Here is a 19204-nt window from a genome sequence, read left to right on the forward strand (position 1 = left end):
CTGCTGTACTTTTCTATGATTCTAAATGAGAGAAGCATGGATAATGATTTCAACAACAAATTTCATTCTGCAGCACAGAAGTTTGGACATCAGTTCATGAATTATGTAAAAGTGAGTTTCTATTACCTGAACTTCTGTAAAAGCATAACACATCAGAGAAGAATTAGGCCATTCAGCCTAGAGTCTGCTCCACCATTTTATCATGGCTGTTTTATTATCCTGTTCAACCCCATTCTCTTGCCTTCTCCCCATAACCATTGACATCCTCATTAATCAATAACCTATCAACCTTTAAATATATCAGATGACTTGGCCTCCACAGCCATCTGTGGCAATGAATTCCATAGGTTCACCACTAATGAAATTCCTCCTCACCTCTATCTAAGCGGATATCTTTCTATTATGAGACAGGGCCCTCTGGTCCTAGACTCACCATCTATTGGAAACTTCCTCTGCACAGCCACTCTGTCTAGGTCTTTCAATATTCAATAGACAATAGACAGTAGGTGCAGGAGTAGGCCATTCAGCCCTTCTAGCCAGCACCGCCATTCACTGTGATCATGGCTGATCATACACAATCAGTACCCCGTTCCTGCCCTCTCCCCATATCCCTTGACCCCGCTATCTATAAGAGCTCTATCTAACTCTCTCTTGAATGCATCCAGAGACTTGGCCTCCACTGCCTTCTGGGGCAGAGCATTCCACATATCCACCACTCTCTGGGTGAAAAAGTTTTTCTGCATCTCTGTTCTAAATGGCCTACCCCTTATTCTTAAACTGTGGCCTCTAGTTCTGGACTCACCCATCAGTGGGAACATGCTTCCTGCCTCCAGTGTGTCCAATCCCTTAATAATCTTATATGTCTCAATCAGATCCCCTCTCATCCTTCTAAATTCCAGTGTATACAAGCCCAGTCACTCCAATCTTTCAACATATGACAGTCCCGCCATTCTGGGAATTAACCTTGAGAACCTACGCTGCACTCCCTCAATAGCAAGAATGTCCTTCCTCAAATTTGGTGACCAAAACTGCACACAATCCTCCAAGTGGGGTCTCACCAGGGCCCTGTACAGCTGCAGAAGGACCTCTTTACTCCTATACTCAATTCCTCTTGTTATAAAGGCCAGCATGCCATTAGCTTTCTTCACTGCCTGCTGTACCTGCATGCTTGCTTTTATTGACTGATGTACAAGAACACCTAGATCTCGTTGTACTTCCCCTTTTCCTAACTTGACTCCATTTAGATAGTAATCTGCCTTCTTGTTCTTGCCACCAAAGTGGATAACCTCACATTTATCCACATTAAACTGCATCTGCCATACAGTTGCCCACTCACCCAACCTGTCCAAGTCACCCTGCATTCTCATAACATCTTCCTGACATTTCCCACATTACAAATTCGATGATTTCCAATGAGATCCCTCCTTATTCTTCGAGTGAGTACAGAGACATCAAATGTTCCTCATACATTACAGACATCCCGCCTCTCCTGGAAGTTCCGGGAGTCTCCCGCAAATTGATAGTGGCTCCTTGACACCCGCAAATGATATACAATATCCCGGAAATCGATTTTTGCGAGAGTGGGGGAGCAGAAGAGGGAGAGGGGAGTTTAACAGGCATCATTCATTCATTAGCATAGCTAAAATTATTTAAACTAGCTGGCTAACTGCTAAGGAGCCACTCTATTGCAGACATCCCACCTCTCCCGGGAGTCTCCTGCAAATTGATGGCGCTACTTCTCTGAAGTGAGTTTTTGCAGGGTGGGCTGTCTGACATTAACTCTGGGGTCCATCCTTGTGAACCTCCTCTGGACCATCTCTAACGCCAGCACATCCTTTCTTGATAAGAGGCCCAAAACTGCTCATAATATTCATGATAAGCAGAAGGTTTGAATGAAGCTTTACATCCTGCTCTGTAGAATGGATTATTGAGTAATATTATGGCATTTCAATGCACAGTAGGTATTGTTACAATCTCCACCAATTCCTCTGGCAGCTCATTCCCTATACCATCCATTCTGAGTGAAAAATGTACCCCTCAGATCCTCTTTGGACCTCCTGCTCTCACATTTAACCTATGATCTTTTGTGTTAGACAATCCTACCAGAGGAAGCTGGGTGCAGGATGGAGATACATCTCTACCAAAGGAGGTGTAAGGTGTTTCTTCCCTCTGCTGGCCTGCAGGTCACCTTTGGGCAAGGTGTAGCACCTGCTTAGCCCCCAGCTCGGATCAGTGTCACATGAAGCCATGAGAGCAGGTGGTGGATGGTCATATGAGAAGCTGGTGCATATCACAATTCCTGGTTATGCGACCACTGACGCCAAGCAGACAATGTCTGAAGAGTATTAATAATGGCTGGGGTCACCAATCTTTTAAAGACACTACTCAAAATAAGGCAACGACAAACCACATTGGTAGAAAACTTTGCCAAGAACAATCACAGTCAAAGACCATGATCTCCCACATCGTAATGATGGTGATGATGATAATGTGCCTAACGTCAGTCGTGTGCTTTTATTTGACCATTATACACAACATTGTGCTTAGAGTGACTAGTTTTTAAATAGCTTCCGCTGTGTGTGTTTGTGTTCAAAAAGCAGTGAACTTGATCACTGATGGTTGTCAAGAAGGATGGCCGAATCAAAGGTGATGACAAATTAGTAGTTAGGAGAGAGATTGAAAATCTGGCCGAGTGGTGCCATAACAACAACCTCTCACTCAATGTCCGCAAGACTAAGGAGCAAATTATTAACTTCAGAAGGGAAAAACGGAGGTCCATGAGTCAGTCCTCATCAGAGGATCAGAAGTGGAGAGGGTCAGCAACTTTAAATTTGTCAGAATTATCATTTCAGAGGGCCTGTCCAAGGTTCAGCACACATGTGCCATTACGAAGAAAGCACAAAGAAAGCTTGGCAGCGTCTCTACTTTCTCAGAGTTTTGCAAAGATTTTGCATGTCATCCAGAACGTTGACAAACTTCTATAGGTATGTGGTGGGGAGTATATATGTCTGGCTGCATCACAGTCTGGTATAGAAATACCAATAGCCTTGTATGGAAAATCCCACAAAAAGTAGTGGATATGGCCGGGTCCATCATGGGTGAAGCCTTACGCACTACTGAACAGATCTATAAGGAACGCTGTCACAGGAAAACAGCATCCATCATCACACAGGACATGCTCTCTTCTCACTGCTGCCATCATAAAGGAGGCACAGGAGCCCCAGGACCCACACCACCAAGTTCAAGAACAGCTACCACCCCTCAACCATCAAGATCCCGAACCAGAGGGAACAACTTCACTCGCCTGTCACTGAACCATAGGAAACTTGAAGGACTCTTCATCTCATGTTCTCGATAATTATTGCTTGTTTATTTACTTATTTTTAAAAATCTTTCTTTTTGTATTTGCATAGTTTGTGGTTTATTTTTGCACATTGGTTGCCTGTTTGTCCTGTTGGGTGTGATCCCTCACTGATTCTATTGTGTTTCTTGTATATAGTGTGTATGCCCGCAGGAAAATGAATCTCAGGGGAGCATATGGTGACACACATACTTGTTTTCAAAATTTTTTTTGCGTGCCATAAGTTCACCACCCCCGCACTATACTTTAGAAATGCAATTTAATTTTGATTTGATGTGCTTTTCTAGCTTCCATCATCAGTCTTTTTAATTTATTGTAATATTCCAAATGAAGTAAAAGTGTAGAACTATGAATTGAACCAACACATTTGGCATTGCTGCACTTCAAATCATTTGTCTGGAGAGATTGTGTTGGCCAAATTGTGCTTTTAAGTTGAAGTGCTCTATCTACACATCAGCTATGATGAATAGGAACCAGATAATTAAATAATAGCATTTCCAAAATTCTTATTGGAATGTGTTCAGTCTGCTGTGCAGAAATTTTCATCCTTCTCTGGCTGTGGCGTTTTCTTGCTGTTACAAGATAAACTTCCTTCTATGCACCCCCAGGAAATATTAAAACATTCATTAATAGTTACTTAAGAAAAGTTATCCAGACTGGTTGTGTACAGCTTTCCTGTCTTTGCAGTTTTCCTGCTTCGAAATAATTTTTTTCTCTGCTGTATCTTATCTGAGATAAGCATTAAATCTTTGTATAGTTATAATAATCTGTTAGATTTTATACCTGGATGACAGCTGGCAAAATGTCAGACTTTTCTTAGTCTCCGCATAAGAGACTCTTCCCTTGCCTTAGCATGACTCCTGCTTTGTAGTGTGTTATTTTGAACTGCACAGACATGCCTGTGTGATGTGGCCTCTATGGCCTTATTGCTCACTTGTTAAAGAGGGAAGCTTCCTCAGCACAAGAGACCAATCTCTCTTCTCTCTACTGTGGATTAGTTGGGAACAACTCTCCAGATTCTTCACTGGCTGTTCCAGAACAACTTCCTGTGAGGAGTAGAATTTTCTCCTTTAAATGGATGAATATGTTACTATCAAGAAAAAACACCTACAAAAACCCATATTTAGGTAAGTGATACTACTTGAATTTTACTCAAGCTGCAGAAGGCATTCTCATGTTAAAGTTTCCTTCCTTCCCTTTCTGCTGCATTGATGTTGTGCAAGCATTTCACTGCATTCATTTTTATTAACTTTGTAAATTGCAATATTCTGGCAAATAACGTAATGAACCAGAATTTATTTTCTGTTTCCTCCACATTGCTGATAAGTAAATGATATTTTGTACTTTGATCAAGATTTTAAAAAGTGCCCAAAAGGCTTCCCAAACACACTGTACATGTGCTAGATGTGGATTCTGTGGTCTGAAAACCATTTGTTACAGAACCTTGCATCTGAGTTTACTCCATAGGCTGCAATTTTTAATCATTAGTGTGTTAAGTCTCCAGCAGAACAATTATCTTTGTTGATGTGTGTTAAGTGTTAAAGTTCAAGATCTTATTTGTGAAATAAGCATTCTGTGTTTAATGGCTACAGTGGCGCTGATAGGAAGTAGATTTTCATAGCTTCATAAAACCGGAGAAGTATTTAGTTTGAACAAACTCCCAGTGTGGGGTTATTTTCTAATTCAAAACATGATGTACGCCAAAGAAAATGAGTATTTTAGTAAAGGGGCTAACTTTTCTCATGTGTAAAGGACCTATTTTTTCATTTGTCTGTGTATCTTGAGTTTTTGCTGTTCCCGGGCTATACTCATTCATTTTGAAGTTAGTCTGCTGATAGCTTAGCATGGGAATAACTTACTTTCTGGCACTCATTACAAGGATTCCGTGGTTGGAAAAGGAAATAGCATTCCTGCTATCTTGTTTATAGCAAGTGACATCTCAAAATCCATTTAGGCTCCCATTGGACCAAAGTTTATGACATCTGTGGTATATCATAGCTGTGAGCTTGATAGGATAAATAAGCAAGCACATATAAAACACAAACGGTCAGTTTATATTGGCTTTTCTAATTTCAGATGCATATAAGTCTACGAGACAGAAAGGAAAAGGTTGTGTGAACTTGCACAGCTAATAAAGTGACTTCAATTGATACAAAGTTTTATTTATTGTTGTGACAAAGCCATTAAGATATTCCCTATATTTTAAAAGCAGCAATGAACAAATGTTTAAAAATATGTACCTGTATTTTATTTTGAGGCTTGCCCAATAGTTTAATTATATTATACTGTATATTTAAAAAACAAACTTAACAAAGGTCTATGTGTTGAAACTTAATTGAGACCACAAACACCACAACCAATGTTGCATTGACTTAGAAAGGGAAGCTAACTGGACTGTATACCTGGAGCTAAATATCTACTTCAACTTCAGTCTGTTTTCTCCCAAGAGTGCCCTCAGGAGCTGTCTTTTCCACAGGACAAGTTGGGGAGAGAAAAGTAATGCATGTTAAGGTTTCGCTTCACTTGTGCAGTGACACAGTGTCCCATATTTTCATTAGTAGATGGCCAATGTCAGAATGATTTCAACCATTAATATATAATCATTAATGTCTAGAAATAATGATCGCCAGTTTTAGTAATAATTTTTTCAGTGTTGCAAAATAATCAATATTGATTACTGAGAAGAATATCATCAGTATGAATAATATGTCTGATTCTTAACGAGACCTAATATTCCCCCTGTAAACTGGATATAAATAATATCCAGAAAAAACATTGTTGTGGAAGTGTTCAGATCTACTTGTGGTGCCCATTGTGTTGGTTAGTTACACTCTGTTATATTTATTTGCAATCTTGTTGTCCCACTTTTCAATAATCTGCAAATATTTTCATAAGAGTTTGATTGCGATTTAGTGAGAGCCAAGTGAAAGTATGCTTGGATGTTTTATAATGCCAATGTGAATATCTCAATTAAGCAGGGTAAGTTCTTCTGTGCTTACTACTCTCCTCTGTCAAAGGCTGAGAGAATACAGCTGCATCGCGCTTTTCTCTAAGACCTGCAATTGAGCTGCCCTTTGAGAATATAATAAAACATGAAGTACTTGATTGTAGCTTTCAACCAAGAGATCAGAGCAAATTGTAGCATTTGTGTAGGAAACACCAGCAAAGGGATTTGCTGCTGACAATGTATTAAAAAGTAGTAATATGCAGAGTGGCTATTTTCATGTTAGATGGGATTGAGAATACTGGCTGCAGAGAATCAAAGTCTGTTTTAATCCTGGCCCCGTCTCACCACAAAATATCAACTGTTTATTCCTTTCCATAGATGCTGCCTGACTTGTGCAGTTCTGCCAGCACTTTGCGTGTGTTGCTCAAGATTTCCAGCATCTGCAGAATCTCATATGTTGACATTTCTTTTGGTAGGATATATAACCAGTGGTAGATCCGCAATCATATTTCAGACCTAACACCTTTGCACATGAAATTCTGCAGATGAGACCCTTCATCAGGACCTGGTCTTGGCCCGAAACATTGACCGTTTATTTACCTCCGTACATGCTGCCTGACTTGCTGAGCTCCTCCAGCAGCTTGTGTGCGACAGAAATGAAAAGGTTGTGTGCACATGCACAGCTAATAAAATGACTTCAACTGGTAGAAAGTTTTATTTATTGTTGTGACAAAGCGATTTGTATATCCTTTGCTAGGTAATCTGATTTAGATGAGGTGCAGATTCCTTCAGTTAAGCATTTAGATCAGGGTTTCTCAACCAGGGTTCCGCAGGAGATCGTGATTAAAAAACCAACATCGTTTTTTGAACTTCTTGCAACGTGCGATGCCAGCACTCACAGTGCTGGGCAGTGACCGAGTAGCCCAGTTGGCAATCTCATTAGAGTTCTTGGCCCAGTATGGCAGTGTGCAGTAGGACAGTATTTATTTGCTTAAATAAATTCTCCATTTTTGGCGTGAGATAGGGGAGGCCGTCGATAAAGCATTGTACTGCATGGAGAGGAAGACAGTAGGCTGGTGAGGAGAGTGAAGTGTGTTTCAAGCATTGAATGGATGCCCAACTTCAGCTGTGACGTCAGCCTCTCCTTCCGGAATTATCTCCCCCAACTTTCCCTTTCACACCGCCCACTGACTTATGGGAGTGAACAAACTCTAACAGTATAGTAGAAAATTAGGGGAAATTTTCATTGTAAAAAAGGAAATTTTATGTACCATGACTCAGCCGCTGGCCTGCCACTTTGTTTTTGCTGCAACCCTTGCAAAATGTGGATTGTGTAGGTTAGAAGTAAATTGCATTGTGAAGTTTTTTCATATTTTTTGCGGCTTTCTCGTTTAGTTATGTATTATGCCATTCTTTCAAAGATGTTTTCAAAGTCTTATGTAAAATTGTGTCTAAGGCTATATTTGTATTCATATTGCTTTGGCTTATGGTTTTTAATAACTTTACTATTCAACATTGTCAATAAATTTTCATGCTGTAAATAGCATTTATTAGAATCAACTTACAACCTTTATTTAAATAAATTTAATTTAATAAAAAAAATTAAAAGAGCCTATCTTTAGAAAAATTAAATCCCATTTTGGCTTAAGCCAGTAATTTAACAGAAATTTAATAAGTTTGCCTCATGAGTTGGTAACATTTATGAAAGGGCAAGAAAATGATTAATTTCAAGAAAGGTAAGCTAAGCTTAACTACCTGCTTGTTTCAAGAAAGGTTGGCTAAAAATTATTCTCTACATGAAAAAGAATTGATAATCATTTTTGGATTATTTTATCTACAACTTACTGATCACGCTACCATACTGTGAGCTGTAGATATAATAATTTTTATGCAGGGGTTGCCTGAGACCTGAAGATAATTTCAAGGGTTCCTCCAGGGCCAAAAGGTTGAGAAAGTCTGAAGATATCAACTGCCAGCCCAAGCCAAACCTTGTACCCTTGTCACTGAGTCCATCCATCTCTCCACTCATTGACACGGAGACAGACATGGTTTGCAGTCTTGTTGCTCTAATTTACCTAACTCATGCTTCCAAGCCATTTATCTATCGTATAAAAAGGAAGAGAACAGCTAAAGCAAATGTTAGAGGATGTGATGGGGAATTCAGAATGAGAAATAGAAAAAAAACAGTGATTGTAAATAGCTATTTTGGGTTATCAATCCAATACACCAAATGCATCCCACTAATAATAACTAGAAAATCAAGAGGCAACAGGAATTTAAATCAATCTTCAGTATTAGACAAAAAGTGCAAATTAATGGGACTGAAGGTCAACAAATCCCTTCAACCTGATGACCAACAGCCCAAGCTTGGAAAGGAAATCCCTGCCCATCAGCTGTTGGAACAGCTGCCCCTTCCTTTCCTGTGGCAAGACCTGCATTGTTGCCCTACTTCCTGTTCTTCAACTTTTATTGAAACCCATCGAATATTGAAAGACTTAGACGGAGTGGATGTGGAGAGGATGTTTCCTACAGGCGGGAGTTTGGGATAAAAGGGCACAGCCTTAGAATAGAGGGACATCCATTTAGAACAAAGATGAAGGGGAATTTCTTTAGCAGGAGGGTGGTGAATCTGTGGAATTAATTGCACAGATGGTTGTGGAGGCCATGTCATTGAGTAATTTAAAGTGGAGGTTGATTGCTTCTTGATTAGTCAGGGTGTCAAAGGTTACAGGTAGAAGGCAGGAGAATGGGATTGAGAGGGATAATAAGTCAACCAGGATACAATGGTGGAGTAGACTCGATGGGTTGAATTCTGCTCCTATGTCTTATTTCCTTCAGTTCATTTGTGCTTCACTGTCCTGTTTGATCATTGTTCTACCACTTGCTGACCAATATTCAATCCCAGTCGTAATTTAAGTTCTTATCCTCAATTTTTAAGTTCTTCAGTTTCCTTGCTCTTGCCCGTCTCCAATTCTCTGACTCTGTCCTTGTGTCTCCATATCATTAATCCAGTCAACTGCTCAGGTGTGAAAATGTGGAAACTTCTCTAACTCTCATTCTTTAATAATTCCTCTATCTTATCTTTAATTCATACAACCTAATATTTTTACTTTTGCCTTAATCCTTAATTCTGGCAGTTTATGGTGGACTGAAACACCTTGGAACATTTTTCTCTGTATTAAAGTTGCTGTAAATAGTAGTTTGAAATCCCAATAACCTGCTCTTTAATAAGCCAGTTAGTTTACTTGATTATATAAGCTGTGTTTCTTTTTGCCTGATTGTGACTTTCCTGCTGTATTGTTGCATTTTTAAAATCCCTGATTGTATTAAGGAGTATATCTAACATTAGTTTAATTTTTATATGCCCTCAGCTGATGGCAACTTACAATGTAAGAGCGATTGAATGTGTTTTAAATTCATAAAGCAAAATCAAATGATGGATGTTAGAAATCTGAAATAAAAAAGCAGAATTAGCGGAAACAGTAGATCAGACAGCATGAAGTGGAAGTAAGAGGTTGAATGCTAAGTTTAAACACTTGAGTTTTTCTAGCAATGCAGTCAACATAGAAGAGAGAGATTCAGGAAGTTCATGGGAATGAGTAGCCTTGACTTCCTCTACATTTTCAATAGTTCCTTATTTTGAATGCAATACTGTACAGGCACAATTATCTGGACCACCATAAAGTAATTGACTTACAACAAAATCAGCTCTGGAAAACAGCCTGCCCGACATTTGTTTCTTTTAAATTAATTATTGGGAAATTGGATGCGCCCAGTTTGCGTTCTTGTCTGGACAACACTGTCTTAGCGGCATAGATGTAGGACTTACAAAATCAAGCACTTCTTACATTTTAAGATTGACTGACTTGTGAAAAGCGCCAAGACAATTTGATGCGATTGAGAATGTTTTCAGACTGGGTGGCTCAAGCGTGTGGAGGCACCTGTAATATGACACTACCTAGTGCTTGGACAATTTAAACACAGATAGAATGAAAGCTCGAGTGTTAGATATCAAGGCGAGGGTCGGGCTAATTTCACTCCGTCTCCCACAAATGTTCATTCCTTTCTCCATGGCGCCAGGGCTGTGAACTGATCTGGCTGTTATGCATTTCCATCCCACTGGCATAAGGGACCAAGGCTTTGGTTTGCTTCGGCTGCTCCGGGAGCGGATCTTGGACTCAGTCTAGTTCAGGATGCTGTTGGCTTACATATATTGTTTACACGATGTGTGTGTGTGTGTGTTTTCTTTTCTCTCTCATTTTCTGTGCAGTTGTTCTTGTCTTTGAGTTTCTTGCTTTGTGGCTGCCTATAAGCAGACAAATTGCAAGATGTATGGTTTATACATTCTTTGATAATAAAAATGCTTTGAATTTTTGAAGTACCAATGGCTGTGACTGTGGATTTCAGCTGTAGTAGAACTAAATGGGAACATTTGATGATTCCTATTGAAGTTGCACACAGAGTCACCGCTTATTGGCACCATCTATATCTTGATGTTGTCAAACATGCTTCATATTTGATAAATCTATAATGAATCTGCCCAATTCTGTGCCCTTTACCACTTTTTAAATAATTGATTTTCTCTGTCTCTCTTGACTGACCAGTTCTACAAGGCTCAGTCCAAGAAGTTCTTACAATATCTTACCAATCTTAAAGAAAGCACAGCTCCACAAGAACTGGTCACTTGGGTGCATGAAGTTCTTGTATTTGTCAGTAAATTGTCACAAGACATTATCTTACCATGTAATCCTAACCCTACTCTGAGTATTTGCAAAATAATTAGAACTCTTCCATGGGCTGCTCATATTTATCGATTATTAAATTTGTTGTCAAATGAAATGCGCTTTCATTCTAAAAGCTATTTATTGTCTGTACATTAATTTAATTTTAGTTTTTAGTAAAAGTAAATGTCAAAACTAGTGTTCTGTTTCAGCTGCCAGTCAAATTACAGTAGTTAACTAGTCTGGAAATCCTTGGTTAAAACTGCAAATAGTAAATTTTATTAATGTTCAAAGTTAGAAAATGAGAAAATGATGATGAACTACCTATTCAAGCAATACTTTTTTCATCATTAATCACAAGTGAAAATTTGGCTGAATGTATGGCTCCATTTTGCCTGCCAAATTTCATCATCACCAATGAGACTTGTTCTCCTATTTCCTAACAATGCTAATTAACTTGAATTACTGGGTTTCCTGGAAGCAGAGATATTATTGCATTTGCAACATCCCTACAAGATTAACGATCCTACTTGTTCAAAAACATCATTTAATGTACCACCAGTTCTATAGTTTTCAAACTTAATAGTATGTATTTTCTCTTGGAATTGCACAATTCTGAGAACAGTCCTTATCATTGGAGAAGCTGGCATAAAAGAGAACTGTATTCGCAATAAAAGCAAATAAGGAACTTAAGAACTATTTCTCAATGTAGCAGTTGGATCACGTCTAAAAAAATCATTATGGTTCATTCAGGAGGCAAAGAAGTTGACTGTTCTTACTCTGTCTTGCCCCTGGAGCCTTCTGTTTAAATCTGAACCTATTTTTCTGCTTGGAAGTGGCTTTTAATTATTTGGTTGAGATTCATTCAAGTTAAGAGGTGAAAGTTTGATTGAGTGGAATTCAAAATGAAATAGTTTGTGTTTGTAGCTCATGTATTACAGAACCAAGCACATTGCATTTTTAGAAGCTTTTTTGTTGACTGATAATGAAAGCTGCAATTTGACCTAAGAACTTAACGGGGCTGAGATTTCAAGATAAACTATATTTTGCTCTTTTAGTTGGAAATTAGCAATTCCTTTCAAAATTTCAGGAAAACTAAATTTATCTTTAAATAATAAAATAGCCTAATGAAAGAGAGAGATTACAGTTTCAAGAAGATAAAAACTATATTAAATGATCTTGGAGACAAAATATATTACAAAACTTATAAATTGACTTTTAGTTTCCAATATCCATGGAGATGTAATTGTGTAGAAGAAAGATCACAGAATAATTTTTAAGTACTTGGCACATAAGGGGAATATAGCATGTGGGAGTTAAATAGGCAGGCCACAAGGTATTGTGAGACACTCGTTGCTGATGTTTGTAATCTTAGACTCGGAATTAGCATTAGTTTGTGCTGGGGTCTAATTTTTTGTGTTTGTTGCTCTCCTGCTTATTGATCCTTTGTCATTCCGGTCTTTAAAGTGGTGATTGAATGTGGATGTGGATCTTCTACTCCATGCCGAAGAGTGACCTTTGAACCATTTTAGAGTCAGCTGCATTATTGTCCTGAATTACGGGTTGAGCAAGTTGGCAGATTTCCTTCTCTGGATCTTTTGAATTGAATTGACATTATTACTTACATCCTTCATATACATGAAGAGTAAAAATCTTTACGTTATGTTTCCATCTAAATGTCAAATGTGCAATTTATAGTAATTTATAATAAATAGTACATACAACAATATAACATAGAAATACAGTGTTGTCAGCATGAATTAATTAGTCTGATGGCCTGATGGAAGAAGCTGTCCCAGAAGCCTGTTGGTCCTGGTTTTTATGCTGTGGTATCGTTTCCCTGAAAGTAGCAGCTGGAACAGTTTGCGGTTGGGGTGACAATAGTTATTTTACTGTTTTCAAGATTTACGGCAGTATTTTATTCTGGGTTTATCTAAATATTCGAATTTAAGTTCCTCTGGTGAAAATGACTCCAAGTTGCAGTCTCTGTTGAGATCACAGTTCTCAAATTTAGTTGTTTTATATTTTATTTATGTTTGTAGGGATGGTTTTGGGGACAGAAGGTGAGGTAGAGGTCCGGTTAGGGTTTACAGACAGGAATGCAAGGGAGTTAGAGGACAGTTTAGAATCTAAGCCACCAATCTGCGTTCAGAGTATGGTGACATGGATTTGGTCAGATTTTGGGCTGGCATACCAGCGAAGATGAGGACTGATGGTTCCACCAGGTTAGAAAGTTGCCGGCATATTCCAGGATTGGGGTTCTATGTGGGCAGGAAGCATAAGAGTCCGTAACCCCTTAGGTCCAAGAATCAGCAAGACAGGGCTTCGAGGCTTAGTGTTTGCGTCCTGCATTAGCAAGGCTGGCATTTGGGGCCTGGACTTCTGGTCCTCATCCAGGCTGTTCGTTCATTATCACTGACAAGTACTGGGTCAATACCAACGATTGAAAAATTCAATCAGAAGTCCAAATCAAAGCCAAAGATTATTCGGAAGTCCAGAAGTAGAAGCCCAATGGCCAAAACCCAAGTCTGCAAATTTGCTGGGTAAGTTGAAGGTCTGCGAATGCATGAGTCTTTTGGAGGCTTGAGGTCAAGGAAGATGGCCTGTCCTGGGATTGGAGGACTGCGTATGTGCAGGGAGGAATGGGCTGTTTTTTTTTGCTGCTGTTGTTTGTTGTGTTCTGTTTTGTTGTGTTTTGTGTTGTTCTGCTGGGAATGGTGAGCATGCTTTCATAGCACCAGAACAAGTGGTTACTCTTGGGTGTGTTGGTTGCTAATGCTAATGATGCATTTCACTGTATGAGTTGATGTACATGTGATAAATAAATCTGAATCTGTATCCCAGATTCAGATTAATTTATCAATGCCTTGATGGGGTACAAGCTGATGTCTGCAGTTCTAAAAGCAAATCCTCTGGCTATTAATTCATCAATTTGACTGTTATGCTACTGTATCGGAGTTTGGTTGAGAGTTAATATTAATGTTCATAAAGCCTGTGCGTTAAATGGCCCTCTGATTTAAGCTGAGCCTACTGCCAGTCAACACAATTCAAAGTAGTGCCATTGACCTCATGCAACACACACACACACACACACACACACACACACACACACACACACACACACACACACACACACACACACACACACACACACACACACACACACACACACACACACACACACACACACACACACACACACACACCATCCACAGAATCTCTTTTGTCTCCACTGACCTCACGCTGGCATTTCAGTTCAGTGTAAGTCAGGGTTCAAGAGTTTGAATGGCATCGAAATGAAACTTGCATTCTCTAACGTTGCATTTATATTTTCAGGAGGATAGGGAATCTACTTAATGGTTTGATATTGTGTTTTAGTCTTGTCTACTAATGATCTCGTTAATTTTAATCCAGTTTTATGTTTTTTTCACGTGGTTCTGATCAGCACAGAATGAAATCAGGATAAAACAACATAGAGTCGTAGAAAATTACAGCACAGAAACAGGCCTTTCAGCCTATCTAGTCTGTACTGAACCATTTAAGCTGCCTACTCCCATTGACCAAGACCATAGCCCTCCATAACCCTACCATCCAAGTACCTATCCAAACTTCTATTAAATGTTGAAATCAAGCTTGCATGCAGCACTTGAAATAGCAGCTCATTCCATACTCTCACGGCCCTCTGAGTGAAGAAGTTTCCCCTCATGTTCCTCTTAAACTTTTCACCTTTCACCCTTAACCCATGATCTCTGGTAGTCCCATCCAACCCAACTTCAGTGGAAATACAAACTTGTAATTTAACCATTTATTAATTATCTTACAATCTTTATGTGCCTAGCCAGGTTATCTGTAAAAAAAATGCAGATTAACTGCCAGGTTTCTGCATTTAATGATTTAGTTCCTCAGTGTAGAATGAAGTGTTGATATCTTGAAAAACATTTCCCATTCATTTCCATTTTGATTGATTCTAACTTTACAGTCAAATTAGCTAAATAAAATTACACTCTGTATTTGATGAACTGCAATTATTCACCATTACAAATGTGTTCAGCTATGCCATAGCTCATACGCAGATAAAAAAGTCTTCAAGTGTTAATTGTTTTTGACATATTACATAATGTACAGTTTATTCTGACATTAAAGGATATGGAATAACAATTTCATTGACCTTAGAGTATTAATGAATTTCATGCAATACCTTATAACATTCTAATTCTGCAGCTGTACTTACTTTTTTTCTGGCTGCAGTGTCCCTCGCCTCATATTTTACAAATACTCCACAAGAGCTATCTTGTGATGTGGAGTAGCTGGTGAGAAGAAACTTCTCTGTTGGTCACTTAGCCAGGAGGCCTTTTCCACCATTTCGACATGCTCTTATTGGAGATACTTTGAAAATATCAAAATGAATTTAACTAACTTAAAATATATTTTTTTAAAAATTGCAATGACTTATGTCAGCTAATCAAAGCATTAATAATAATTAAATTCAAAAAGTAGCAGATACCTTAGTGTCACAGAAAGTGAATGGCTCCATATTCAATGTCAAATGTTAGCCAAGTTTGTAATGAAAGACCTTAGGGTTGAATTGACACCAGGTTGCTAGGACCAAAAATGACATATTGGAACACAGTTGACTAAATGTGGCAACTTCACAATGTGGGATAAAGAGAAGGCTGGGGAGGTTACAGTATTCAGGTTGTGGGGTTATAGTGGATAACATATTGAATGAGAGGCCAAGGATGTTGGATCAGGGTTTGAATTAGTGAGGGAGATTGGAACATTCTGAATGGAAGTAGGAGGTGAGTGATACACAAGTAATGCTTTGATTTATAATGCATTCCTGGTTACAGCTATCTATATTAAACAGCAAGGAACTAGAATTTTTCACTAATATTGTGATCTTCCAGACATGTTAGTAGCTCATTCTATATATACAATAATTTTGACCCCAGAAATGTGCCTTTCAGTATTTCTAAATATTATAGGTTTTCTTAAGAGGTGTTATACTGGTGTGAGCTAAAAATTTACCTTCAAGCACATAGAAAGCCTTGGAAGAAAATGCATAAAAACCAGAGTCTTCAAATGCTGTATTTTAACCTTTGCCCTATCCCCTTGATAGATTTTCTGCAGAGGTTTTGCAAGCAAGTGTATTGCTATCAGGACATTGTCTATTGAAGAAAGTGCAATTCGGTGCATTTTAAGGTTGACTGGTCCAATGATCTCAAACTTTGTCGATGCTTGGCTCAGTCTGTATGGTTCCATGCTTATGATGTAGGAGGCCACTTGCCCATCAGGGGTATGCCAGCTCACAGAATATTTCCAGTTGTCCTATCACTCCACATTTTCCTGTAAATAATTTTGACTCGCATATCTATCAACACCCCTGCACCCAATTTACAACAGCCATTTAGCCTGCAAACACATACTTGTGAAGTGGTAGGAAGCCAAAGCAACCTAGAGGAATCTACATAGTTAGAAAGGAGATGTGAAAGTTGCACAAAATCAGCAGCAGAGGTATAAGTCAAATCTGTACTAATCATCCCCTCATACTAATCTACAAGCTTCAAAACCTGGGCCTTTGTACCTCCCTCTGCAATTGGATCCTTGACTTCCTCATAAGGAGACCACAGTTACTGTGCATCTGAAGTAACAGCTCCTCCTCACAGACAATCAACACCAGCACACTTCAAGGTTGCGTGCTTAGCCCACTGCTCTACTCTCACTCCTTCCATGACTGCGTGGCTAGGCACATAATTGATCAATTTGCTGATGACATAACTGCTGTTGGCAAACTCTCAGATAGTGATGAGGAGGCATTCAGTAGTGAGATAGATCAGGTAGTTGACTGGTGTCACAACAAAAATCTTCCCCTCAACATCAGTAAGATCAAGGAATTGATTGTGGACTTCAGGAAGGGAAAGTTGAGGGAACACACACCATCTCTCATCAAGGGGATCAGCAGTGGAAAGGGTGAGTAGTTTCCAGTTCCTGGGTATCATGTTTCTGTAGAACTATCCTTGGTGCAACATATAGATGCAATTATGAAGGCGGCACAACAGTGGCTATATTTCATTATGAGTCTGAGGAAACTTGGTACGTCACCAAGGACTCTTGCAAGTTTCTACAGATGTACTGTGGACAACATTCTAACTGATTACATCACCCTCTGGTATGGAGGGGCCACTTTACAAGATCAAAAAAAGCTGGAAATGGTTGCAAACTCGGCCAGCTCCATCATGGGCACTAGCCTCCCCAGCATCAAGGACGTCTTCAAAAGGCAATGCCCTCAAAAAGGCAGCATCCATCATTAAAGACATGCTCTCTTCTTATTACTACTATCAGAGAAGAGGTACACACACTCCAGCCAAGGTTGTTCCCTATTTCATTAGTGTACATTCAGCTGTTTGTACATAATCAATTCAGGAGAGGTACTTGCCTATGAACATGTATTAATTGGACCAATATTTTAATAGTTTTAAATTCAATGTTGCTATACATGGAGTATAGTTGACTTAGTGAAAATTTGTCATCAATGAAATGGAAAATTACAACGGCAATAGGGGTGACTGAATAAAAGTTGGATATTAGCACATGTGGATATTCCAGCTATTTCCCTATCTACTTGTACTGATAACTTGGTTATAGTACCTTAGTTGAAAGGTTTACTGAACAGCATTAGTATAGGAAGCATCTTAGCTGCAATAGAAAGGAGCTTAGATGAGAAGCAATGTGATTAGCAGCAGCCTGTTCAAGTATCTGGCCTTGGGGAGTGAACAGTTCACAAAAAGCACTGTTTACTCATTTGGCCTCATCTATCAGAGATACGCCATTTGCTCTAGCCACACTTCACACCACAAATTCTCTGCTACTGAACACTAACTTATTTTTGCTTGCTTCCTGCTTTCTCAGACCTAAAACATAGAATTTTGAAATTTTAAGGATTTCAACCCAACATCAATGATGGAATGACATTATGTAAAAGAAATGGGGCAATTGTATTCATAAAGTGCCATTTGCTACATCAAGTTGCCACAGTTTGGGTTATGGAAATTCTCCCTTACAGAATTCACAAATCATTACCAAAATAATTGAGATACAGAATAAAGTTCACTGTTGGAATGAACTTTAATGAAATATGGAACTTGTACGGGGGGGAAACAAAGTAAATAAATGCAATTTGTTTTTCTTTTTCTCAAGCAATACACAAAATGTTGGAGGAACTCAACAGATTAGGCAGTATGTATGGATAGACAATAAATATTCAGTGTTTCATGCTGGGACCCTTCATCTGGACTGGTCCATGTAAAGAGTCTCGGCATGAAATTTACTTCTGTAGAAACATTGGTGAAGATATCAAGAAATATTGTTCAGAATAATTTTAATAGATACCCATAATTACTAGTGGGATTCTGCTTAATCTTGTTGGATAACAAGGAGATCAACCATCAGTGGGTCTCCCTGGGATTTGAGTAATGTACCCAAAGCATTTCATCAATGCACCTTTCATAATATTACTTTTTCCCTTTTAAAGAAAGGGAAATAGAAGCAGGAGCCCAGCTAAACTAATTCCTTCTCCCTACGCAATTTCCATATCCTCCTTTTTCCTGTACATTCATATGTCTATCTAAGACCTTCTTGAATGAACACCTCTATCATATTTGCCTCCATCACTGTGCCAGGCAACACATTCTAGGCACTCACCCAACTCTGTGTTTAAAAAAACCCCCCAAAAAACAAAAAAAAACTTGCCCCACACATCTCCTTGAACTTACCCACTCTCATCTTAAATGTATGCCCTCTGGTATTAGACATTTTAAACATGGGAAAAAAATATTGGCTACCTATTCTATCTATGTCTCTCTTAATCTCATAAACCTCTATCAAATCTCTCTTAAACCTATGCCACTCTAGAGAAATCAACTCAAATTTGTTCAATCTTTCCTTATAGCAGCTGCCTTTTTATTCAGGCAACATCTTGGTAAATCTCTTCTGTACCTTCTCCAATGTCCCAACATCCTTCTTATAATTATAATTATATATGATTCTGGGAATGAAGGGGTTAATATATGAGGACCTTTTAGCAGCTTTGGGCCTGTACTCACTGGAATTTCGAAGAATGCGGGGGCAGGGGTGAACTTATTGAAACCTACCAAACGTTGAAGGGACTATATAGGG

General features: G+C 38.8%; 1 protein-coding gene across 4 annotated transcripts in view; it reads left to right on the forward strand.

The window, feature by feature from the left end:
* Positions 1 to 19204, forward strand: part of pde1a (phosphodiesterase 1A, calmodulin-dependent) — a 648403-nt gene that overhangs the window by 299258 nt on the left and 329941 nt on the right. The window contains exon 1 of one of the 4 annotated variants that reach the window (XM_073047067.1): positions 4316 to 4488. The exons of the other annotated variants lie outside the window; for them this stretch is intronic. Within the exon in view, the coding sequence (XP_072903168.1) occupies positions 4436 to 4488 (53 nt within the window). The 5' untranslated portion in view covers positions 4316 to 4435. Of the gene's footprint in view, positions 1 to 4315; positions 4489 to 19204 lie in introns of those variants that run through there. 4 annotated transcript variants of the gene reach the window in all.

This window comes from Hemitrygon akajei, chromosome 5 (assembly GCF_048418815.1).
Source record: "Hemitrygon akajei chromosome 5, sHemAka1.3, whole genome shotgun sequence".
NCBI lineage: Eukaryota > Metazoa > Chordata > Chondrichthyes > Myliobatiformes > Dasyatidae > Hemitrygon > Hemitrygon akajei.